Genomic DNA, 26,492 nt, shown 5'->3' on the forward strand with positions numbered 1-26,492 from the left:
AATACACATTAACGATTTGGAAGAACGAAATGAAGCCACTGTTGCCAAGTTTGCAGATGATGGAAAGATATGCAGAGGGAGAGATAGTATTGAGGAAGAAGGGGGACTGCACAAGGACTTGGATAGGCTGGGAGAGTGGGCAAAGAAGTGGCAGATGGAATATAACGTGGAAAAGTGTGAGATTATAAACATTGGAAGGAGAAATGGAGGCATAGACTATTTTCTAATTGGGGAAATGCTTAGGCAATCAGAAGCACAAAGGGACTAGGGAGTCCTTGTTCAAGATTCGCTTAAGGTTAACGTGTCGGTTCATAGAACCATAGAAAATTACAGCTCAGAAACAGCCCTTTTGGCCCTTCTTGTCTGTAACAATTGCAAATCAGTTTCAGCTGGTCGGCAGATGAGCAATTCAACATGGAAAAAAATCATTTTTTCCCTTGGACCACCTACTCCCATCTCTGCAACAAGCTACAGGACACCCACACAGGAAGAATGGGCAGTTAGGCATTCAGTTAGAAACATAACTTTTCTTACTTTAACAAAAATAAATAAATACCAAAATACTTCTGACAGCTAATTTGTGGATTGAGGTAGATATGGATAAAGTAAGCTCTCACCCCAGCATGCTTTTAATGTAAGTTTAGAATTGTGACACAAGGTGACAGTTTTGCTCAAGGAAACATCAAGCATGTTAAATACGCTTCGCAGTGTAAGGCAGATGTGACACTGAGCATCAGGAATGGTCAATAGCAGTTTGAACGGTTAGAGGAGCAGACATCACCAATTGGACTCTGCATCGACACACATATGGTGAATATAGTGCTCAGAAAATGTGGGCAGGTGGACAAATTAATACACAGACTGCGGCCATTTAGCGACCTGGCTGCTCCCAATGCAAGGAACAATGGTGTCACACAACACCCTCCAGCAAGTTGGACAGCTTCCCCTGACACTAGCTTCAAAAATGAAAAAGACACAACTTTGCAGCATTCTCTCATGCCTTCCAAAAAGAAATAGGTTGAAACACTGTAATTGAACCTTAGACAAACGGTACAGTCACTGTCAAGCTGCTTTTCTCATTACTTACTGCAGACGAATTGAAGACATCCAGGAGGAGGAAGTTGAGCAGAGCCCAGAGTTCGTGCAGGTTGTTCTGAAGTGGTGAATCCGTGAGCAATAATCCATTTGTTGTTTTAAATTCTCTCACTATTTCAGAGAGCTGTAAATTTAGCAGATTTAAAAACATGACTGTACAAACTGGGTACAAGTTTGAATCATACTACTGGCACAACTGTAGATTCAGACTGCAGTTAAAAGTTCGCTGAACTTTTAGGTGTGTATTCGTGTCTGTCATTTCTCCAATGAATTCAGATATAGTGGCACCAAATGCTTTGCATTAGGAAGCAAAAAGCAAGTGTAGTAATAGTACATCAAGATTACAAACGGTAATCTATAACTTGCAAGACGGGAATATGGAAACTTCCAGAGCCGTCCACAATTGAATGGTATTTCTTTCAAATCGAATCAATGGTTGTGGAAGGAGCAGCTGGTGAAAAAGCAATGGTTGTGGAAGGGGCAGTTGGTTAAAAAGCAATGGTTGTGGAAGGCGCAGCTGGTTAAAAAGCAATGGTTGTGGAAGGGACAGCTGGTTAAAAAGCAATGGTTGTGGAAGGAGCAGCTGGTTAAAAAGCAATGGTTTTGGAAGGAGCAGCTGGTTAAAAAGCAATGGTTGTGGAAGGAGCAGCTGGTTAAAAAGCAATGGTTGTGGAAGGAGCAGCTGGTTAAAAAGCAATGGTTGTGGAAGGGGCAGTTGGTTAAAAAGCAATGGTTGTGGAAGGCGCAGCTGGTTAAAAAGCAATGGTTGTGGAAGGGACAGCTGGTTAAAAAGCAATGGTTGTGGAAGGAGCAGCTGGTTAAAAAGCAATGGTTGTGGAAGGAGCAGCTGGTTAAAAAGCAATGGTTGTGGAAGGAGCAGCTGGTTAAAAAGCAATGGTTGTGGAAGGAGCAGCTGGTTAAAAAGCAATGGTTGTGGCAGGAGCAGCTGGTTAAAAAGCAATGGTTGTGGAAGGAGCAGCTGGTTAAAAAGCAATGGTTGTGGAAGGACAGCTGGTTAAAAAGCAATGGTTGTGGAAGGAGCAGCTGGTTAAAAAGCAATGGTTGTGGAAGGGACAGCTGGTTAAAAAGCAATGGTTGTGGAAGGGACAGCTGGTTAAAAAGCAATGGTTGTGGAAGGAGCAGCTGGTTAAAAAGCAATGGGTGTGGAAGGAGCAGCTGGTTAAAAAGCAATGGTTGTGGAAGGAGCAGCTGGTTAAAAAGCAATGGTTGTGGAAGGAGCAGCTGGTTAAAAAGCAATGGTTGTGGAAGGGGCAGCTGGTTAAAAAGCAATAGTTGTGGAAGGAGCAGCTGGTTAAAAAGCAATGGTTGTGGAAGGACAGCTGGTTAAAAAGCAATGGTTGTGGAAGGAGCAGCTGGTTCAAAAGCAATGGTTGTGGAAGGGACAGCTGGTTAAAAAGCAATGGTTGTGGAAGGGACAGCTGGTTAAAAAGCAATGGTTGTGGAAGGAGCAGCTGGTTAAAAAGCAATGGTTGTGGAAGGAGCAGTTGGTTAAAAAGCAATGGGTGTGGAAGGAGCAGCTGGTTAAAAAGCAATGGTTGTGGAAGGAGCAGTTGGTTAAAAAGCAATGGTTGTGGAAGGGACAGCTGGTTAAAAAGCAATGGTTGTGGAAGGAGCAGCTGGTTAAAAAGCAATGGTTGTGGAAGGAGCAGCTGGTTAAAAAGCAATGGTTGTGGAAGGAGCAGCTGGTTAAAAAGCAATGGTTGTGGAAGGAGCAGCTGGTTAAAAAGCAATGGTTGTGGAAGGAGCAGTTGGTTAAAAAGCAATGGTTGTGGAAGGAGCAGCTGGTTAAAAAGCAATGGTTGTGGAAGGAGCAGTTGGTTAAAAAGCAATGGTTGTGGAAGGGACAGCTGGTTAAAAAGCAATGGTTGTGGAAGGGACAGCTGGTGAAAAAGCAATGTTTGTGGAAGGGACAGCTGGTTAAAAAGCAATGGTTGTGGAAGGAGCAGCTGGTTAAAAAGCTTTTAACACAAGAGCACACTACAGTCTGAATAAACAGATCTGATCTTTGATTTTCAATTCAAATATTTCCACTCCACTCTTCCACTGGTGTTAAAACCCAGAGATTAACTATCGAGCCTCAATAATTAATGGTGGAATAACTTTCCCAGAAGTTTCTGAACCCCTGGAGTAATTTGATTGAATATGGCACAGCGGTTCGCACTGCTGCCTCACAGCAACAGGGACCAGTGTTTGATTTCCGGCTTGGGTAACTGTGTGGAGTCCGCATGTTCTCCCCATGTCTGTGTGGGTTTCCTCCGGGTGCTCCGGTTTCCTCCCACAGTCCGAAAGACATGCTGGTTAGGGTGCATTGGCTGTGCTAAATTCTCCCTCAGTGTAACCCGAACAGGCGCCAGAGTTTGGCGACCAGGGGATTTTCACAGTAGCTTCATTACAGTGTTAATGTCAGCCGACTTGTGACACTGATAAACTTTAACTTAAAAAATGATTGTCTGCATTGGATTGTGAGATTAAAGCGCTCTTTTCCTCAAGATTCACATTCCATCTGTGACAATAAATAGCCCTTTTAATTTAGCTCTTAAAGCTTTGATGGAAGTGTGAAGGAACAGTGAAAGCAGCAAATAACAATTATATTAACCATGAGTACTCAAAATGTATCATTTTCCTTCATTTCAATATCTCTACTCCTGGATTTCCCTCCAACCTTTTGTTCCAATCTTCCTGTCCTTCGTTATCTCATTCACCAGAGAACAGTCACTTCCATCCACACTGAATACTTTTTTACTGTTCTTTGCCACTCCGTCTTACCCCGTCTTTGCATTCCCCTCTCCAGGGGAACAGTGTGCAGCAAACTTCTGTGCCTCATTTTCTGTCTGGTCCCACACATAACTGCACCTTGCTCAAAAATAACCTCACTCCATGATATGTAACCGAGAATGTGACACATGGTTTACAAAGATTTAAAGTTTATTTATTAGTGGCACAAGTAGGCTTACATTAACACGGCAATGAAGTTACTCTGAAAATCCCCTAGTCGCCACACTTCGGTACACTGAGAATTTAGCACGGCCAAAGCACCAAACCAGCAATTTTTTTGGACTGTGGTAGGAAACAGGAACACCCGGAGGAAACCCACGCAAACACGGGGAGAACGTGTAAACTCCAAACAGACGATGACCCAAGCTGGGAATCGAACCTGGGTCGCTGGCGCTGTGAGGCAGCAGTGCGAACCACCGAGCTACCATGTCGCCCCCTGCTCATGCCCCCATGCTACAAATCAAGCCTGCGTTTCTCCCCAATTCACCTGAAGATGAGGCAGAAAATGTAGCATTCACTACAATGGTAGCCATTAACTCTGGTGGTAATGGACGGGATGGGGAAGAGAGCAGAGAAAATGAAGGGAAAACACACTTACCTAAGGGTTTCCCATTTTTGATCCTGTCGGCTTCATCTATAACCAGATATCGCCAATTAAATATTTTGAAAACAGATTTCTCCCTGATGAGCATTTCATACGACGTCACACAGACACCCCACTCTCCAGGAAGGAGGACATCTCTGATGAAAGCTGCCTGATGAAGTAAGAAGTGGGTTACATTTCAGTTTTCCAAACACCAGAAATTTATTTTTCTCGAAGACAATTGGGACGCAGCAGAAACAGATCTGATCACAGGCATTAATCAGACAAATTTAGCTGAATAAAACACTGACGTTGGGATTTTCCAGCCCCGCCAGCAGTGAGCAGCGTCAAGGGCAGAACAGGCAAAGGTGGAGAGCGGCCAAAGGGCAATTGGCTCTTGGCAACTCTCCAAACCATAGAATCCCTACAGTGCAGGAAGAGGCCATTCGGCCCATTGAGTCTGCACCGACCACAATCCCACCCAGGCCCTATTCTCCAAACCATAGAATCCCTCTGTCTGGAGCTCGCTCTGCCTGTCTCTCACCCCTCTCTCCCTTTCTTTCTATTTCATGGCCTTCTCGATCTTTCTCCAGCTCTCCCTCTCTGTAGTCCAGAAGATGAAATCTCCTATTACTGGAGCGGACTCAGTCCATCGGAATCTTGCGGCTTATAGATGCAGAATTTTAACTACAGGATCTTTGGGACTCTATTAGTTAGAATAGAATAGAATAGAATCCCTACAGTGCAGAAGGAGGCCATTCGGCCCATCGAGTCTGCACTGACCACAATCCCACCCAGGCCCTATTCCCGTAACTCCACATATTTATCCTGTTAACCGCCCCCCCCCCTGACATTAGGGTTAATTTAGCATGATCCAATCAACCTAACCTGCGCTTCTTTGGACTGTGAGACTTTTGACGAAGGAGCAGCGCTCCGAAAGCGAAAGGCATTTGCTACCAAATAAACCTGTTGGACTTTAACCTGATGTTGTTAAAACTCTTGCTGTGAGGCAGCAGTGCTCACCACTGTGCCACCACCTCAAGATGTTCCAGTCCAGCACACGATATTCCCTGCCACTGATGGGGCTGGAAAATCCCGCCCAGAGTGTTGCAAAGCAAGGAGAGAGCAATAAATTACTATATAATTAACATATTTGCAAATTTACACTCAAACGTTGTCTGCGTGGCAAATCTCGGATTTTAGTTATGCAGAGCAAAGAAAAGCTGATCTCCAAAGCCAGTCTCAAGGAACCTTGAGGGCTGCCGTTAACACTGGCGACAGATCCATTCTCCACATGCATGTTGAAAACATGTTTTTGAGAGAGTCGACGAAAGTAAATTCAATACAGTGAAAGGCAGGATTAATATTAAAGATTGAATAATGGCCAAATACAAAATCTCAATTTGTTAAGTCTAAATTTATTAAAATTGTATCCCAGGTTTGATGAGTCCTTCATTTATTGTATTTTTATTACACAAAGTGCTTGTTCACACAACGGCAATGCTAGTGGTTATTTATTCAGCAATTTACACAAGGTCATAGAGGTTCAGAGCATGGAAAAAGCCCCTTCAGCCCAACTTGTCCATGCTGCTCTTTTTAAACCCACTTAGCGAGTCCCAATTGCCCGCATTCGGCCCATATCCCTCCATACCCATCTAACTGTCCAAATGCTTTTTAAAAAACAAAATTGTACCCGCCTCTATTACGACCTCTGGCAGCTTGTTCCAGACACTCACCACCCTCAGTGAAAAAGTTGCCCCTCTGGACCCTTTCCTATCTCTTCCCTCTCAGCTTAAACCTATGCCCTCTAGTTTGACTCCCCTACCTTTGGGAGATATTCCAAAATGTGCCGTTATGTTTATGGGTCAGTGTTTAGTGGTAAAAAGAATCTTGCTCCCCCCTGAATGAACTGACTCTCTCGCGACTTGCCCAACAGATGCTGTCTGTCCTTTGGTACCTCACCCATGCAGCTTTTTCACACACAGGTTTTGACAGCAAGTGCTTGCGGATTACTGAATTCCTATTTGGTTAATGACAGATGTGGAGATAGCAACCAGCTTTAAGAATCCTGGCTGTTTTTTCTTGTTCCGATGCTGGGGCAGCAAGGGTAGTTGTACTTTCCCACTGGGGTCGGCCAACATGTGGCAGGAGATCCAACAAGCACCGCACGGATTACTTCCACAGCGTGCAATGCATTTTCAAATTAAACTCCATGCATCAGCTGTATTTTCCAACAGTATTTTAGGGAACATAAAACACAGTTCTTACCCTTTGCTCCTTGTCACGTATTAAACAAATAGCTCGAAGAGTCGGTATCCATCTGTTGAACTCAAGCATCCAGTTGTGCAGTGTAGACTTGGGGACTAGAACCATGTGAGGTCCAGGAATGTTTCTATCATGTTTCATGTCCCCAAGAAGAGCAATAGTTTGCAAAGTCTTCCCGAGACCCTGTTAAACAAAGTAAAACAATTAATTCTCTTAGAATCAAAGGCTGTTTTTTCATCAGTTGAAGCATTTCTGAAATGTACTGGAAGAAACCATTCAGCCCATCAAGTTTGTTCTGCAATTTAATTCGATCATAGCTTATCTACATCGTAACTCAATTTATCTGCCTTGGTTCCATTTCCCTTCACACTAATCTAACAAAAACCTTCGTCTCAGTTTTGACATGTCCAGAATAACCATGTCTCAAGTTTTTTATAAAATAAAAGGCTAGGTTTTGGCAGGAAGGAGGAGAAAACAAACGTTCCAGGTTTCCGCTAACCTTTGAATGGTACACCCTCGAACATCCGGGAGAAGATACTTGTTCCCTATTTACAAACATAGAAGATAGGAGCAGGAGGAGGCCATTTGGCCCTTCGAGCCTGCTCCACCATTCATTACGATCATGGCGGATCATCCAACTCAATAGCCTCATCCTGTTTCCCCCCTCCCCCCCAATAACCTTTGATCCCATTCACCCCAAGTGCTTTACCGAGCCGCCTCTTGAATACATATAATGAATGCTTCACCCCGTTTTGAACCGGGAACCTTTCACGTTAGGCGAACGTGATAACCAGTACACTACAGAGACATTTATCTTCTTAAATCCTTTAAACTAAACATCTCACATGCCTACACCAAACAATTGTTATGTCTACAATCAATGTGTATTCATACCGTTTCATCTGCCAGGATACCATTAATGCCATTCTCAGATAAAGAAATCAGCCAATTCAGTCCACGGATCTGATAGTGGCGGAGTTTCCCTCCGTTTACATCTGTGGAAGAGACCCCAAATATTTAGAGCCTTCGACCGTTGCAAGAGTCTGCACAGAATACAGCTCAAGGGGAAATGAAATCAGTGCCATGACCAAAAGGAAAAGTATTACTGTTTCAGGAACCATTGAACTGAAAGCACCATGACAGCTTGAGACAACAAAAAGCAAGCAGCACAATCCATTTGGTATTAGGGTCTCAATGTTTGCATAAAGAATGTCAGCGTTCAGACGCAGGCTCCAAAACAAAGGTGGTGATTTTCACCACGACTACTACCATTCGAGAGCAACTAAATTGACCTGTAAAAGAAGGCCAAAGTTTATACAGAAACATAAACTGTTAAACAGAGCACCTAAACTTCACTAAGGCAAGTATGAGCAAGATTGGGAGGGCAGAGAGAAGGAATGATGGTGAGGAATCAGTTTACTGGGCTTTGACTGATTTGTAAGAAATCATTGCATGGACATTACTGGGATTTTGAATATGTTATAAGTATTTGGAGCATTGCGTGCAGTTCTGGTCATCACACTACCAGAAGGACGTGGAAGCTTTGGAGAGAGTGCAAAGAAGGTTCACCAGGATGTTGCCTGGTCTCAAGGGTGTTGGCTATGAGGAGAGGTTGAATAAACTAGGATTGTTTTCATTGGAAAGACAGAGGCTGAGGACAGACCTGATAGAGGTGGACACAATGATGAGAGGCATCGGCAGGGTGGATAGTCAGAAGCTTTTTTCCAAGGGTGGAAGTGTTAATTACAAGGGGGCGCAGGTTCAAGGTGAGAGGTATAAAATTTAACGGAGATGTGTGGGGGAAGTTTCTCACAGAGTGGTGGGTGCCTGGAATGCACTACCAGGGGAGGTGGGGGAAGCAGGCACATTGGCAACATTTAAGAGGCATCTCAACGGGTAAATGAATAGGGAGGGAATAGAGGGATACAGACCCAAATAAGGACAGAAGGGTTTTTCTTTATTTTAGTGAGGGCATCATGATTGGCACAGGCTGGGAGGGCTGGAGGGCCTGTCTTGTGCTGTACTTTTCTTTGTTCTTTGATTGGGGAAATGCCATTTGGGAGAACAGATCATTCAGCTCACCATTTCATAGGGTAAGGAACAGATTATCCATGATTCTCAACACCAAAAGGACAGCATGTTACATGTACGCAATCTGTATGATAATCCAATTATTCCTCATGAAAACAGATGTTCCTTTTCATGTGGCGCACACTAACATGTTAAAATGGCTGCTAGGACACCATCAAAAATAAGTTGCAGCAGTTTCTACTCAGTTCCTTGGGAGCATTGGTTGAGAGGGCAAAGCTGAACAAAACAAAGAACAAGGTGAAAGGCTGATATATGAAACACATGTCATACTGGCATGAGGGAGATCTTTCAGCTTTACCCTGCATTTTATTCATGCTGAATCTGACCTCAAAATACTCAATATCCACAATATCCAGTCAGAAAATATGATGTCAGATTACAAGTTAGGCTGGAGTGAGTCCGTGGTGTCTGTCAGCATTAGTAGATTGTTCCATTAAAAAGACCCCTTATGCCAATAAATACAGCCAATTAAACCAGGAGAACGGGAGGTGCTGTTTTTGGAGATTTAATTACAACAAGCTCAAATGTTCCCAAAGGTCTAATTTTGACAAAATTGAACACTGCACATCGATGAATGGTGACTGAAAATGTGAAAGCAATATTGGAAAAGGTAGTGAAAACTGAGCTACATTAACTCATGTGTGAAATAATGAATAAAATGGCTTTACACACATGATGTGGATTCTTCAAACCTTGTGCAGACATTGGTTGCCTTGCTGTTTTCTGACAGTAGCTCTTCATCCTCTTCCTGTTCCGTACGACGATGTCGATAGCTAAGAATTAAAACTGAATTGTTTTGTGCGAGGGGTTACTATTACTTTCCAAACCATTTTAAAAGAGCTGTTACTGCAGTCAATTTCAAATCCACAATCACTTCAGAATAAACAGCACCATACAAATTATTTTGGAGATTGTGCATCACTTTTGTGGTGAGGATTAGTACATAGAATCCTAAAGTGCAGAAAGAGGCCATTTGGCCCATGGAGTCTGCACCGGCCTCAATCCCACCCAGACCCTATCCCCATGATGCCATGCATTTACCCTCGCTAGTTCCCCTGACACTAAGGGGCAATTTAGCATGGCCAATTCACCTAACCCTAATCTTTGGACTGCGGGATGAAACCGGAGCACCCGGAGGAAACCCACGCAGACACGGGGAGAATGTGCAAACACTATACAGACAGTGACCCAAGCCGGGACTCGAACCTGGGTCCCTGGAATCCAGGGGAACTGGATTAATTGTTGGATTTCACAGTGATGTGTTACAGAGCAGAAATCCAGGGGAACTGGATTAATTGTTAGATTACACAGTGATATGTTACAGAGCAGTAATCCAGGGGAACTGGATTCATTGTTAGATTACACAGTGATATGTTGCAGAGCAGGAATCCAGGGGAACTGGATTAATTGTTAGATTACACAGTGACATGTTACAGAGCAGGAATCCAGGGGAACTGGATTAATTGTTAGATTACACAGTGATATGTTACAGAGCAGGAATCCAGGGGAACTGGATTAATTGTTAGATTACACAGTGATATGTTACAGAGCAGGAATCCAGGGGAACTGGATTAATTGTTGGATTACACAGTGATATGTTACAGGGCAGGAATCCAGGGGAACTGGATTAATTGTTAAATTACACAGTGATATGTTACAGAGCAGGAATCCAGGGGAACTGGATTAATTGTTAGATTACACAGTGATATGTTACAGAGCAGGAATCCAGGGGAACTGGATTAATTGTTAGATTACACAGTGATATGTTACAGAGCAGGAATCCAGGGGAACTGGATTAGTTGTTAGATTACACAGTGATATGTTACAGAGCAGGAATCCAGGGGAACTGGATTAATTGTTAGATTACACAGTGATATGTTACAGAGCAGGAATCCAGGGGAACTGGATTAGTTGTTAGATTACACAGTGATATGTCACAGAGCAGGAATCCAGGGGAACTGGATTAGTTGTTAGATTACACAGTGATATGTTACAGAGCAGGAATCCAGGGGAACTGGATTAATTGTTGGATTTCACAGTGATGTGTTACAGAGCAGAAATCCAGGGGAACTGGATTAATTGTTAGATTACACAGTGATATGTTACAGAGCAGTAATCCAGGGGAACTGGATTAATTGTTCGATTACACAGTGATATGTTACAGAGCAGGAATCCAGGGGAACTGGATTAATTGTTCGATTACACAGTGATATGTCACAGAGCAGGAATCCAGGGGAACTGGAGTAATTGTTAGATTACACAGTGATATGTCACAGAGCAGATATGGATGTTAAGTTTGCTGATGACACAACAATAGATTGGAAAATAAATGGTGATGAGGATGTAAGGGGACGATGGAGGGACATAAATAGTTCAGTGAATTGGCAAAGCTTCGCCAAATTGTGTTTAATGGGCGGATGTGAAAATGCACATTTTGGCCTGATGAATATAAAATACACTTAATAACTAAATGGTGCGAGATCACAACATTCTGAGGGACAGAGGGATTGGGCCGTCCTTGGGCATGAATCAAAAGGGGCTAATATACAGGTACAGCAATTAATTAGAAATGTCATAAAATGTTACCATTTATTATGAGGGAATGAATTATTAAATAGGAAGGGTCAGAAATTCCTCAGATATAGGAGCAGAATTCGGCCATTCGGCCCATCGAGTCCGCTCCGCCATTCGATCATGGCTCATCCCCATTTTCCTGCCTTCTCCCCATAACCCTTCAACCCATCACCAATTAAAAATCTGTCTAACCCCTCCTGAAATTTACTCACTGTCCCAGCATCCTCCGCTCTTTGGGGCAGCGAATTCCACAGATTCACAACCCTTTGGGAGAAGTAGTTTCTCCTCAGCTCTGTTTTAAATTTGCTGCCCCTTCTCCTAAGACTATGACCACTCGTCGTAGAATGTCCCACAAGACGAAGCATCCGCTACACGTCTACTTTATCCACACCTTTTATCATCTTGTCAATTTGATCTCTCATTCTTCTAAATTCCAGTATGTTTCCAGTGTGCAAGGCATTGGAGAGACCACATCTGGAGTATTGTGTACAATACTTGATTCCTTATCTATAGAAAGATGGTAATGTGTTAGAAAACTGCCCCAGGCAACTGTGAATTCCTCCAACTGGTATTTAATGTAGACTTGAATTGATTTATTTTAAAACGGTTTATTTTAAACATATTGAGACCGGCCTGAAAGTGGTAGACTGGGGACTATCACACAAATGCTCTCAATCTGATGGTGTGGTGGTATTGTCACTGGACTGGGAGCCCAGAGTCCGAGGGTAATGCACTGGGCAGCCAGCTTCCAATCACACCACAGCAAATAGTGAAATCTCAATTCAATAAAAATCTGTCATTAAAGGCCTGTTGATGGCCATGAAACCATTGCCGTTAAAACCCATTTGGTTCACCGATGCCCTTCAGAGAAGGAATTTATCCGACTCCAGAATAAGACCAGAGGATGCTGGAAAATCTCAGCAGGTCTGGTAGGACCTTTAAGTCTTTCATGTGAATCCAGGTCCACACGATGTGGTTGACTCTGGAATGGCCCAGCAAGCAAGCTGCTCAGTTCAAGGGCAGTTCGGGATAGACCACAAGCAAGGAACTGGGAACAATCTGCACAAAATATTGGCCAGTTATTTTCAGTCTGGAAATGTAAACCTGCCGTTTCGCTCTCAGTCAGGAACAGATCTCAGTTTTACATCAATCTCTGATTTAACAGCACATTGGAGAGCTGGTGCAGACACGATGGGCCAAATGGCCTCCTCCTGCACGAACACTATTCTGTGAAATCTTAGAAAACAGGGAAATGCTGGAATTAAACTCAGCAGGTTCGGCAGCATCTGTGCAGAGAGAGAGAGAGAAACAGAGTTAACATTTCAGGTCTGTGACCTTTCCTGTGAACTGGGGAAAGTTAAAATTGTAACAGGTTTGGAGAAAGGGGCGGGTGGGACAGGGACGAAAGGCAGGTCTGTGAGACGGTGGAAGACAGGAGAGGTTGAATAAGAGAAAAGTGAACCCCCCCCCCCCCCCCAGAGCCAAACTCCCTCAGAGGCTCCCACACTGCATTCCAACAAACTGAACTGGATTGGACTGAAGTCATGGGAATGTAACCCTCACTGAACTTCATGGATCAAGTACATTTCTGGATGGAAATTAGCTGCATCGACTCCAGCCTGGTTGTTGGTGTGAAACAGGAGCTGATGTCTATCTGTGTGTGTGTGTGTGTGTGTGTGAGTCCCTGGCTGCAGCTCCCAGAGAGTTTAAAATCCTGCATCTGTCTCTCTGCAGAGCTGCTGGTTAAATACACATTTACAGCATTTATCAGACAGAAACTTCACTCTCATTCTCTCCCTCCCCTCCCCCAGCCAGTGCTTCTGTTAAAAAAAGGCTAAACGCTTTATTTTGCAGCTCTGATCAGTGGTGAATCATTAACCATGAAGCACAGGGCACACACACACACACCCGGACACACAGCATTGTAAATCAGAAGTGGGAGTTGTAAACGCAGCAACAAAGAACTTTGCAAGATCTTGTTTCAGTTCAGGCAACTTAAGGAAAAGTGAACTTTGCAAGAATCGGCAAAGGGTGCAAACCTGTAGCGGATGGAGTCCTGGATGAACAAGTTGTACAATCCACATTCAGACCTGGCCTCTCTCTCTCTCTCCCTGGCAGTGCAGGGCTGCTGGTTCATTTAAATCCATCTTCTCTCAGCTACCAGTGCTGGTGATGTGAAGCTGGGATGGGGGGGGCGGGGGGGAAGGGAGAGCCTTGGGATGAACCATTTGCCTGGTGCTCACTAACCCCCACACACACAAACACCCCCCCCCCCCCACACACTCAGAGACAGGTTGGTGTTGGACTGGCCCATACCTGGAGTAGGTGGGTTCAGGTGAGGTGGAGGCGCTGTGGTTAGATGGGGGGGTGATTGGGGAGGTGTGGACAGTTTGAGTGACTCAGTGAGGTTATAAAAAGGCTGAGGCTCCTTTGTCCAGTCTCTCTCTCCACGTGGGTTGGTAAGTATCAGGTAAGCTGTGTCTTTGTGAGTGAGTGAGTCAGTGTGTGCTTGCATGGAGTTCCAGCTCTGATATTTTAACCCCCCCCCCTTTCCCAGCACAAAGCCCCTGTTCCTGGATCTCTCTCCCCGCCATGGGAGAGGGGATGGAAGGAGTTGGAGAGATCACCGAGCGAAAACATGTGCGATGGTGAGTATGAACCTCTTCACTTTCTGTCTGCACCTTTCCCGCCTCAGCCCTGCTTTTCTCTCTGTTTGCAGCCTCCTCTCAATCTCCCTCTCCATCTTTCTCTCTCTCAACATTTCTCTCTCTCAATCTCTCTCCCTCTCAATCTCTCTTCCTCTCAATCTCTCTCTCTCTCAATCTCTCTCTCTCTCAATCTCTCTCCCTCTCAATCTCTCTCCCTCTCAATCTCTCTCCCTCTCAATCTCTCTCCCTCTCAATCTCAGTCCCTCTCAATCTCTCTCCCTCTCAATCTCTCTCCCTCTCAATCTCTCTCCCTCTCAATCTCTCTCCCTCTCAATCTCTCTCCCTCTCAATCTCTCTCCCTCTCAATCTCTCTGCCTCTCAATCTCTCTCCCTCTCAATCTCTCTCCCCGACATTCCCCCCCCCCGACATTCCCCCCCCCGACATTCCCCCCCCGACATTCCCCCCCCGACATTGCCCCCCCCCGACATTGCCCCCCCCGACATTGCCCCCCCCCGACATTCCCCCCCCGACTTTGCCCCCTCTGACTGCCCCCCCGACTTTGTCCGAACCCTAACCCTCCACCTGACTTGCCCCCCCCAACATTGCCCCCCCCGACATTCCCCCCCGAATTGCCCAGCTCCCCCTGACTTTGCCCCCCCCCGTGTTTGCCCCCACCCGAGTTTGCCCCCACCCCGAGTTTGCCCCCCCTGCTACCCCTCTCCATCTGTTCCCCCAACGCCTTTCCCCGCGCCACCAACAGACCCAAAACCCGCTGCTGAGTCCCCCCCTCCCCTTACTGCCAATGCCCTATAGATACCCCTCTCAGCTCAATCCCCCCCGAACCCCTCTCCTGAATCCACTCCCAATCCTTTTAAACCCCCCGCCCTCAGTCTCTCACCCCCAAATTCCCCTCTCCCCCCCCCGCCTCCAGCTTCCCACCCCACCGCCTCCAGCTTCCCCCCCGCCTCCAGCTTCCCGCCCCCCGCCTCCAGCTTCCCCGCCCCCGCCTCTGCCCCTCCCCCGATCCCCTCTGCCCCTCCCCCCGATCCTCTCTGCCCCTCCCCCCCGATCCTCTCTGCCCCTCCCCCCCGATCCTCTCTGCCCCTCCCCCCGATCCTCTCTGCCCCTCCCCCCGATCCTCTCTGCCCCTCCCCCCGATCCTCTCTGCCCCTCCCCCCGATCCTCTCTGCCCCTCCCCCCGATCCTCTCTGCCCCTCCCCCCGATCCTTTCTGCCCCTCCCCCCGATCCCCTCTGCCCCTCCCCCGATCCTCTCTGCCCCTCCCCCCGATCCTCTCTGCCCCTCCCCCCCGATCCTCTCTGCCCCTCCCTCCGATCCTCTCTGCCCCTCCCCCCGATCATCTCTGCCCTCCCCCCGATCCTCTCTGCCCCTCCCCCCGATCCTCTCTGCCCCTCCCCCCGATCCTCTCTGCCCCTCCCCCCCGATCCTCTCTGCCCCTCCCCCCCGATCCTCTCTGCCCCTCCCCCCGATCCTCTCTGCCCTTCCCCCCGATCCTCTCTGCCCCTCCCCCCGATCCTCTCTGCCCCTCCCCCCGATCCTCTCTGCCCCTCCCCCCGATCCTCTGTGGCGCGCGCGCGCATCCTCTGTGGCGCGCGCGCATCCTCTGTGGCGCGCGCGCGCATCCTCTGTGGCGCGCGCGCATCCTCTGTGGCGCGCGCGCGCGCATCCTCTGTGGCGCGCGCGCGCGCATCCTCTGTGGCGCGCGCGCATCCTCTGTGGCGCGCGCGCATCCTCTGTGGCGCGCGCGCGCATCCTCTGTGGGAAATGTGGGAAAAGCTAACACACCGTAAGCCTTCTTAACTACCCTATCAACCTGGGTGCCAACTTTCAGGGATCTATGCACATGGACACCCAGATCTCTCTGTTCATCCACACTGCCAAGTATATTACCGTTAGCCCAGTACTCTGTATTCCTGTTCCTCCTTCCAAAGTGAATGACTTCACACTTTTCCGCATTAAACTCCATTTGCCACCTCTCAGCCAAGCTCTGCAGCTTATCTATGTCCCTCTGTCACCAGCCACTTCCCTCCGCACTGTTTTCAACTCCACCGACTCTGGTGTCATCCGCAAATTTAATAATCCATCCTTCTACGCCCTCATCCAGGTCATTTATATAAATGATAAACAGCAGTGGCCACAAAACAGATCCTTGCGGTACACCACTAGGAACTGAACTCCAGGATGAACATTTCCCATCAACCACCACTCTCTGTTTTCTTGCAGCAAGGCAATTCCTGATCCAAACCAGTAAATCAGCCTCAATCCCATGTGTCCGTATTTTCTGCAATAGGTTACCATGGGGAACCTTATCAAACACTTGCTGAAATCCATATACACCACATCAACCGCTTTACCCTCATCCACCTCTTTGGTCACCTTCTCAAAGAACTCAATAAGGTTTGTGAGGGACGACCTACCCTTCACAAAACCGTGCTGACTATTCCTAATCAAATTATTCCTTTCTAGATTATTATAAATACTCTCTCTTATAATCCTTTCCAAAACTTTGCCCACAACTGAAGTAAGGCTCACGAGTCTATAATTACCAGGGTTGTATCTACTCCCCTTCTTGAACAAGGGGACAACATTTGCTATCCTCCAGTCTTCTGGCACTGTTCCTGTAGACAATGACGACACAAAGATCAAAGCTAAAGGCTCTGCAATCTTCTCTCTCGCCTCCCAGAGAATCCGAGGATAAATCGCATCTGGCCCAGGGGACTTATCTATTTTTACCCTTTCCAGAATTGCTAACACCTCCTCCTTATGAACCTCAATCCCGTCCAGTCCAACAGCCTGCATCTCAGTACTCTGCTCGACAACACTGTCCCTCTCCTGTGTGAATACCGACGAAAAATATTCAGTTAGTGCCTCTCCTATCTTTTCAGATTCCACGCACAAATTCCCACTACTGTCCTTGACTGGCCCTAATCTTACCCTAGTCATTCTTTTACTCCTGACATACCTAGAGAAAGCTTTTGGGTTTTCCTTGATCCTATCTGCCAAAGACTTCTCATGTCCCCTCCTGGCTCTTCTTAACTCGCTCTTTAGGTCAAAGATGCGGGTTCAACATTAGAAACATTGCGAAATGTCAACGCCCAGATACTGACTGTTTTTCACCCATTCAGATGAATGAAGGACATTAAGGTCCCTGTGTTTAAAGTTAATGCCAAGCTTCACTGGTGAAAGAATTTTGAAGTGAGAATTATATCCGTACATTCTTGTTCAAAGCGGGGACGCTGGTAACTGCACCACAGGTCACTCATGCAGTCAATAGTAGTTCGTTATCTGCTTATTCTAAAGACTGCGGAGTGAGTGACAAGGCCATCAAAGACACCTGCATATTGTATCAATGCCTTATACAGAACCATGAATGAGATGTGAGGTTTACAATCAATGGATACTCTGTGATACTCAATGGCCTATTCCTGCTTCTAGTTTCTTTGTTTCTATGTTGTCACTAATATATTCCACACCTTCCATCCAGCCAATTGACACAACCAGTCACACACGGATTCTGTCTTCCTGTGGTATGATCCACTTTAACATGCTTCTTGCGGCCTGGAGCGATGGATCCTGATTGTTCGAAGTCAAATTTCTTTCCATGATATACCTGACCATAGAAATCATAGAAATCATAGAAACCCTACAGTGCAGAAGGAGGCCATTCGGCCCATCGAGTCTGCACCGACTACAATCCCACCCAGGCCCTACCCCCACATATTTACCCACTAATCTACACATCCCAGGACTCAAAGGGGCAATTTTTAACCTGGCCAATCAACCTAACCCTCACATCTTTGGACTGTGGGAGGAAACCGGAGCACCCGGAGGAAACCCACGCAGACACGAGGAGAATGTGCAAACTCCACACAGACAGTGACCCGAGCTGGGAATCGAACCCGGGACCATGGAGCTGTGAAGAAGCAGTGCTAACCAGTTTGCTGCCGTGCCGCCCCAAAAATCATTCCAACTCTTACTTCCTCCCCCTGGTGTATCCTGGACAGATATAATGTTGTTACTCAAAACGGTGGGGCCGGCTCCGAATGTATTATCTTTGGACAACAGGTCCTGAAGTGCGAATTCTATCCGTAGATTCCGGCTCAAAGGTGAGGACGCTGGCCACTGCATCACAGGTTCCTCATGCAGCCTATAGTAGTTCGCTATCGACTAATTCTACAGACTGGCGTGTGAGTGACAAGGCTATCATATAATAATCGAAATGCGCAGCCAATTCCGTGTCAAACTGTTTGCGTGCAGATAACACTGCTCTCATCCGGACACGTGGAGAGTATTCCTTCCGGTTCTTGAATTGTGTCTAATAGATTGTGGAACTGAGGTGGCATTCGTGAGGCAAGTTAGCAACATGGAATACGCGAACTCGCACCTGACATTGCTGCATGTGCTGCTTGATTTTCAGAAGTCTGATTAGAAATTAACACCGTCTAATAATGAACAAATATATCCACTCCTGTGGAAAAACAACACGGGAGAATAGGGAGAAAATTGCAGCTGCCCGCAGAGGCCTTTGTATCATCGACAGCACCACGTGAGCTGCATGAAAATTGGCGGCGGGAAGATGTTGTGCCTTTGTTTGAGAAGGTCTCCAGGGAAAAGCCTGGGAACTACAGGCTGGTGAGCCGAAAGACGGGACTGCTTAAGTTTCAAGAAATTATTCAGAGAGACAGGATCGACAGGTATTTAGAGAGGAAATGAATGATTCGGAACAATCAGCATGGATTTCTGAGTGGAAATTCATGTCTCGCCAAGCTGATTGAATTTTTTGAAAGGGTTAGCAAGAAGGGAGATGAGGGCAGTGCAGACCACGTTCTCAATATACACTTTAGTGCGGCTTTTGCCAAGGCACCATGATGCATTTTGCTGCATGAGGTTAAATCGCACGCGATCTAGGGTGAGGGAGCCAATTGGATGCAAAGTTGGTTTGATGACAGAAGACAGAGAGCGATTAAACAGGGCTGTTTTTCTACTGGAGGCCTGTGACCAGTGCTGTGCGTCAGGGATCATTGCTGTGTCCGCTGTTATTTGTCATTTATATTATTGATTGGATGAAAATTTAGGAGGCGTGGTTCGTAAGTTTGCAGATGACACCAAGATTGGTGGCAGAGTGGACAGTGAAGACGGTTATCTCGGATTGAAACAGGATCTTGGTCAATTGGACCAATGGGCCGATGAATGGCAGTTGGATTTTAATTCAGATAAATGTGAAGTGATAATTTTGGTGTCTTGAACCCAGGGCAGGACTTACTCAGTTAAAGTTAGGCGTAGGGGAGAGTTATAGAACAAAGAGATCGAGGAGTGCAGGTTCATAGTTCTTTGAAAGTGGAGACACTGCTGGACAGGATGGTGAAGAGAGCATTCGGCATGCTTTGTTTCATCGGTCAGAACATTCAATACAGGAGTTGGGACGTCTTATTGAAATTGTACAAGGTATTGGTGAGCCCACATTTCGAATACAGTGTACAGTTGTGGTCAACTTATTATGGAAATAATGATATTCAACGAGAGAGAGTGCAGAAAAGATTTTCTACGATGCTACCGGGGCTTGAGGTTTTGAGATTAATGGGGAAGCTGGATAGACTGGGATTTTTTTCCGTGGAGCAGGAGGCTGAGGGCTGATCTAATACAGATATATAAAATAATGGACGGCATAGATAAGAAAGATAGTCAACATCTTCTCCCAAAGATAGGATAGTCTAAAACTAGAGGGCATAGGTTTCAGGTGAGAGTGGAGAGATAGAAAAGAATCTGGAGGGTCAATTCTTTCACACAGAGGATGGTCAGTTTCTGAAACGAGCTGCCTAATGCAGTAGTAGAGGCAGGTACAATTTTATATTTTAAAAGTCATTTAGACAAGTGCATGGGCAGGATTGATGCGAAGGCATATGGGCCAAATGCTGGCAATTGGGACGAGCTTAATCGTGACAACTGGGCAGCATAGACCAGTTGGGGTGGAAGGGCCTGTTTCCATGATGTAAACCTCTATAACTCTATGACTCTATACTGAATATGAAGCTGAATGAAATTAAAAAGTAAAGAAATACACAAGGAATGCTCAGCATGCCAGGGCGCACCTGTTGGTAGGGGCGGGGGTAGATTTGTTGCTTCAAGCTCATGTCCATTCCTGATATGGTTCAGCAATCATTTGGGATTTGTTTTCTTCTCCATTGGTTGTCCGATGCTGCAGCTCCTCCTCCTGTTGTGCACGTGTACAGTTGTATGCTGTCGCTCCACCAGGCTTGCACAACATTTTCACATAGGCCTGGTGCTGCTCCTGGCAGCATAGCAGAACATCTTCTCATTGAGCGAGTCATTGATCATTTGCTTGACGATAATGGTAGAATACTGGACCTTGAAGATGGAGTGGAATCTATAATTTCTGTTGGCCCAGAGAGCCACATGGAATACTCATTTGCTCTTTTCTGGCTCTAGGAATTTCAATTGGTTACATTGATTGCATTGCTGATGATGGCTTTGTTGTTCTATATTTACTTCATTACTTGAATTCATGTAGCACTGTTTCGGGGCATGAACTCGATTCTCCACAGCATGTGAACATAGTAAATAGAAGGAGTCGGTAATTCCTCTCTTAGCACCTGCTCCGTCATTCCTTTTGATTATGGCTGATCACGAAATTCAAAATCCTGATCCCAACATCCCCCCATATCCCATTATCAAATGAGCCCCAAGAGCGATGCCTAACTTATTCTCGAAATCACACAACGTTTTGACCTCAACTACTTTCTGTGGGAGGGAATTGCACAGATTCTCCACTCTATGGCTGAAAACATTTCTCCTCAGCTCAGTTCAAAAAGGTTTACCCCTTATCCTCAAACCATGACCCCAATTAATGAATCTCCCATTTTCGGGAACATTCTTTATGAATCTACCCTGTTTATTCATGATAGAACTTTCTGAGGTTCCATGAAGTCCCGCCTCTTCTAAATCCTAATCAACTTAGTCACCCCTCATATGACGTTATTCTAGATGACCAATGTAGAAAATAACCACTATATTTGCATGCTCAGGAATGAACTTCAGAGGCGGGAGGCAGAGACATTGGCTCCAACTATTATTTTACAAACATGAGGTAACAATCATTTGGTATAAGTTCCCGTTTATTTATGCTTTATTCCTCTAATTATAACGTTCATTCGAAGTTTTCTAAAGAAAGAAACCTTTCCTATGCTTTCTCTCTCTTTCTTCGCACAAGTTTTACCAACTGATAAAACAAAAATAATTCAAATGTCAAATCAGTTGGAAATATCTCCCCTGTCCAAAAACGTTTTGACGTGGAGATGCCGGCATTGGACTGGAGTAAACACAGTCTAACAACACCAGGTTAAAGTACAACAGGTTTATTTGGTAGCAAACGCCACTAGCTTTCGGAGCGCTGCTCCTTCATCGGGTGAGTGGGAGATCTGCTCATAAGCAGCAAACAGGGCATATAAAGTTGTGGGGGTTACAGATAGTGTGGCATGAACCCAAGATCCCGGTTGAGGCCGTCCTCATGTGTGCGGAACCTGGCTATCAGTCTCTGCTCAGCGGAGGAGATGTTCAGAGTACCCTTCATCGTCCAGTACTTCCCCGGAGCGGAGAAGCTACGACATCTCCACCGGAGCCTTCAACATGTCATTGATGAGGACGAACATCACGCCAAGGCCATTCCCACACCCCCACTTCTTGCCTGCAAACAACCGCACAACTTCAAACAGACCATTGTCCGCAGCAAATTACCCAGCCTTCAGGAGAACAGTGACCACGACACCACACAACCCTGTCACAGCATCCACTGCAAGATGTGCCGGATCATCGACACAGATGCCATCATCTCACGAGAGAACAACATCCACCAGGTACATGGTACATACTCTTGCAACTCGGCCAATGTTGTTTACCTGATACACTGCAGGAAAGGATGTCCCGAGGCATGGTACATTGAAGAAACCATGCAGACGCTACGACAATGGATGAATGAACATCGCTCGACAATCACCAGGCAAGACTGTTGTCTTCCTATTGGGGAGCACTTCAGTGGTCACGGCATTCGGCCTCTCATATTCGGGTAAGCGTTCTCCAAGGCGGCCTTCACGACACATGACAGCGCAGAGTCGGTGAGCAGAGACTGATAACCAGGTTCCGCACACATGAGGACGGCCTCAACCGGGATCTTGGGTTCATGTCACACTATCCGTAACCCCCACAACTTGCCTGGACTTGCAAAATCTGACTGGCTGCCCTGTCTGGAGACAATACACATCTCTTTAACCTGTGCTTAATGCTCCCCCCACTCACTTTGTCTGTACCTTTAAGACTTGATTAGCTGTAAAGACTCGCATTCCAAACATTATTCATTGTTCTGTAAATTGAGTTTGTGTCTTTATATGCCCTGTTTGCTGCTTGTGAGCAGCGCTCCGAAAGCTAGTGGCGTTTGCTACCAAACAGACCTGTTGGACTTTAACCTCGTGTTGTTGGACTCCTTGCTGCACAAACGTTTTGTCATGGTCAACTGTCTGCCAGGCTCGCTCTTTCATCCTGACAAACGAACCTTGGATATTTCTTGATGTTAATCTGATGTAGGGTACTGTCAGTTGTCCCAGGGTTAGCAGATGAATAATCGTCAGTGTTGGATCAGTAATTGATAGTAATAGCGTCTTTTGTGGCTATGTTACGACCAGCGAATGAAAAATGCAGTCCCCCTAACATTATGAGAGGAGCAGGAAGATGTGGTCGATGGTGAGTGCAAAAAGGAGGATGTTGACATTTCAGGACATGGCGAGATAGAAATGTAGAAGGCATTTGAGTTTAAGATTTTGAAAAAACATTAAGGTAATCAAGTCCCCAGGAGCAGATGGGGGCTAACCACGTATACTGAGAGAGGGGAGGGAAGAAATTGCTCAGGACTTTGCCAAAATCTTTGCATCGTATTTAGCCATGGATGAGGTGCCAGAGGATTGGAGAACAACTAACATAAAACAGAGAACATAGAAAAGCTCCAGCACAAACAAGTCCTTCAGCCCACAAGTTGTGCCGAACATATCCCTACCGACTCAGCTTACCTATAACCCTCTATCTTACTAACTTCCATAAACTTATCCAAAAGTCTCTTAAAAGACCTTATCGAATCTGAATCCACCACCACTACCGGCAGCCGATTTCACGCACCCACCACTCTCTGAGTGAAAAACCTACGCCTAAATCTCCTCTGTACCTACTCCCCAGCACCGGAAACCTGTGTCCTCTTGTGGCAACCATTTCAGTCCTGGGTAAACGCCTCTGAGAATCCACTCTATCAATACCTCTCAACATCTTATACACCTCTATCAGGTCACCTCTCATCCTTCGTCTCTCCAAGGAGGAAAGACCTAGCTTTCTCAACCTATCCTCATAAGGCATGTCACCTAATCCAGGCAACATCCTTGTAAATCTCCTCTGCACCCTTTCTATGGTTCCACATCCTTTCTGTAATGAGGCAACCAGATCTGGGCACAATACTCCAGGTGGGGTCTGACCAGGGTCCTGTACAGCTGCAGCATTATCTCCCGATTTCTAAACTCAATTCCTCTGCTGATGAAGGCCAGTATTCCGTATGCCTTCTTAACCACAGCCTCTACCTGCGACGCGGCTTTGAGTGTCCTATGAACCCGGACCCCAATATCCTTCTGATCTTCCACACTGCCACGCGTCTTACCCTTAATATTATTTTCTTCCATCCTATTCGACCTGCTAAAGTCCAGCAAGGAAATCATTTTGCTGACCAGGTGAAACCGGATTGGGAGTGGACAAAGCCTGTAGGGTTAGCAGCAATAGCAGTTGAGGACAGTCCAGATATTGATGTTAAACACGTGCAGGAACAAGCAGATGAAGAGGAAAAGGAGAATGGAAAAAAAGATAGAGAATGGAAAGGTGATAATGGATTATGGAGGAGAGAAGGGACAATAATAGTTCCTGAAATAATACAGCATTAGCTGCTGAAGACTTATCACGGAATAGTACACATGAGCAGGGACAGAATGCTTGATTTCTTGAAGAAATGGGAACATTGTCAGAGGGTCTGAAGTGCACCCTAGTGGTACCAGGACGTCCCTGCAAGATTAAAATGGGAAGTCAACTCAGACCCAAAGGACCCTGGGAGAATTTACGAATTAATGTGCCAGGGCCATTCCCACGGGTACAGGGAAAGCGTACTGTTTAGAAATTGTAGACTAGTTTACTCGATGGGTTGAAGCATTTTCATGTAAAGATACCAGAGCTACAACAGTAGCTGTGATATTAGCAAGTGAGAGAATACCCAGGTGGAGAATGCCTCTTCAGCTGGATTCTAATCATGGAACTCATTTCACGGTATGTGTAGGGGCCGGGGGTGGGGGTGGGGGGGGGGTGGTGGTGGTGGGTGGGGGGGGGGGGTGCGTTGATAGAGCTCTGCCGTATGTTGGGAATAAAACAGAGGTTTCACATGCCATAGCACCCTTAGAGTTGAGGGATGGTCGAGAGGATGAATTGAATATGGAATGATCTAATAGACATTCTACATTTACTCATGAGGAAGTTGATCGCGCAACAGCAGCACCGAGATTGGACTAAATTGGTGGGACAGAGTACTCCTAAATTGCCTTCACCAGGAGATAAGGTAATGGTGAAGCTCATGACAGGCAAAAAGGGGCTAGGAGATCGCTTGGAAGGGCCTATTGATGTGTTGGTTACAGGGCAGACATGTGCCCTAATTGGTGAGAAGTGCGACCCGCGCTGGAAACACTGGACTCAGTGAACGCCGTTGGTAAACCCCAAAATTCCAAACCTGACCCAGCGACTGAATGGTTTAATATAATAGTATAAGTGGCGAAAATCTGATTAGATCAAATTTATTCTGATTGTTAAATTTAAGCTCGCGAGGCCATCTGAATTCTATTACAGATTATGTGCACAGAAGGTCTCTGACCTGCCACAGCTACAATCAACGCACAGTTCCAATTAAGTTCGACCGGACATCCCCCAATGCGGAAGCAAGTCAAGTCGTGAGCGCATGCAATTGTGGCGCAGTGATTGTGCACGTTTTGTAAACAAGCTGTATTATTACCTGAAATTGATCAACAATTGTGGTTGATTGTAAGACAGAAGTTGTAGAGATTGTTGTAATGAATGCTTGTGATTGTGTCTTGTTAGTATTGAACGTACAGATTTGGACTCAGGTGGGACCAGCAACTGAGCACCTTCAGCATTCCCCTCGGGTGGTACTTGTTAATACTTACGAATATATGGGACAAACATATGCTAGATTGACCAGTCAGGCGAAGTGTTGTGTATGTTCGCACATCCCCATACATGCAGGAGGGGGAATACCATTGCAGCCAATGCCCTTAACATGGTCTGAATTAGTAAAGGTGGATCAAACAGCCCGGAATTCCATGCATCCTGGACATCCAATATCAGGATTCATCAGTACATGGGTAAGTGAAGAATTTCATAGCAGTGAGCCTTGCGCAGCGAAATTAAGTCAGAGGGAAACCAGCTCCTAGTTTAGTTTTAAAACAGCCAACACCAAAACCAAAAGGGATATATTGTGTTTGAAACATGGAAGGCCAAGGGGAAAACGTAGGCATAAGTGAATGTGACCACATGATATATCGAACCATCTGGCTATGCCTGAATCCACCTCGTAATGATCAGTCTTGCAATATTTCTTATTGCTGCAGAGGAGGCAATACTTATCCAACTCTCAGTGGAAAGTAATGGATTTGTGGAGAGAGGGCATTTCCTTGGCTCCCTGTCGGATGGAAGGAGTTGTGTTACCTTGGATATGCATTCCCATGCATATATCACATTCCTAAATTCCTTCCCCTGCCAAGACATCGACGAGGTTTTCCAGCAACACAACGGTACTTTGGCATATTGTTTTCCCAATATGGAGTAGCTCAAGCGATCTGTGAAATTCTGGTTCTCCACTCCATTTTGGAACAAGTCGCCAGTGATGCAGCAACTGCCATTGCTAAGGTTAATGACGAGATGGTAACCATGCAAACGGTGTTACTTCAACACAGATTGGCATTAGATCATGTCTTGGCGGCAAGGGGCAGGACTTGTGCAGTGATTGGATCAGAATGTTGCACGTACGTACCAGATAGTTCAGAAAACATATCTAATCCGGTTAATCATTTCAGGAAAGAGGTGGAAATACTCAAATACCTTGTACCATTAACCTTAGGTGCTTGGCTCTCACGCTGGCCGGGCTACTTGGACACATCAATCCTACAAGCGACTGCAATATTTTTCATGGTGTTCTTGGAATTGATGGTGCTTGTCAATGTAATTAAGTGTGCTTGTGCAAGGTTGTCGAAGTCCACAGAAGGGATGGTACCAGTGATGACAGTTAAGTTGAGCAAGCAAGATAAGAAGGGACCAGTCAT

The 26,492-nt window shown here is 46.0% G+C and overlaps 1 protein-coding gene across 1 annotated transcript; it reads right to left on the bottom strand.

Annotated features, from left to right (window-relative positions):
- Window positions 1-1,087: 1,087 nt before the first annotated feature.
- On the bottom strand, window positions 1,088-26,492 carry LOC144487071 (SWI/SNF-related matrix-associated actin-dependent regulator of chromatin subfamily A member 5-like; the record flags this gene model as incomplete). The annotated part of the gene is made up of 7 exons (XM_078205131.1): window positions 26,339-26,492; window positions 25,028-25,165; window positions 9,503-9,616; window positions 7,634-7,734; window positions 6,743-6,922; window positions 4,482-4,646; window positions 1,088-1,219 (listed from the first exon to the last, which is right to left on the bottom strand). Coding segments are annotated over exons 1-7 (984 nt in total), but the record flags the coding sequence as incomplete, so codon positions are not given.

Source organism: Mustelus asterias, unplaced genomic scaffold, assembly GCF_964213995.1.
Source record: "Mustelus asterias unplaced genomic scaffold, sMusAst1.hap1.1 HAP1_SCAFFOLD_576, whole genome shotgun sequence".
NCBI lineage: Eukaryota > Metazoa > Chordata > Chondrichthyes > Carcharhiniformes > Triakidae > Mustelus > Mustelus asterias.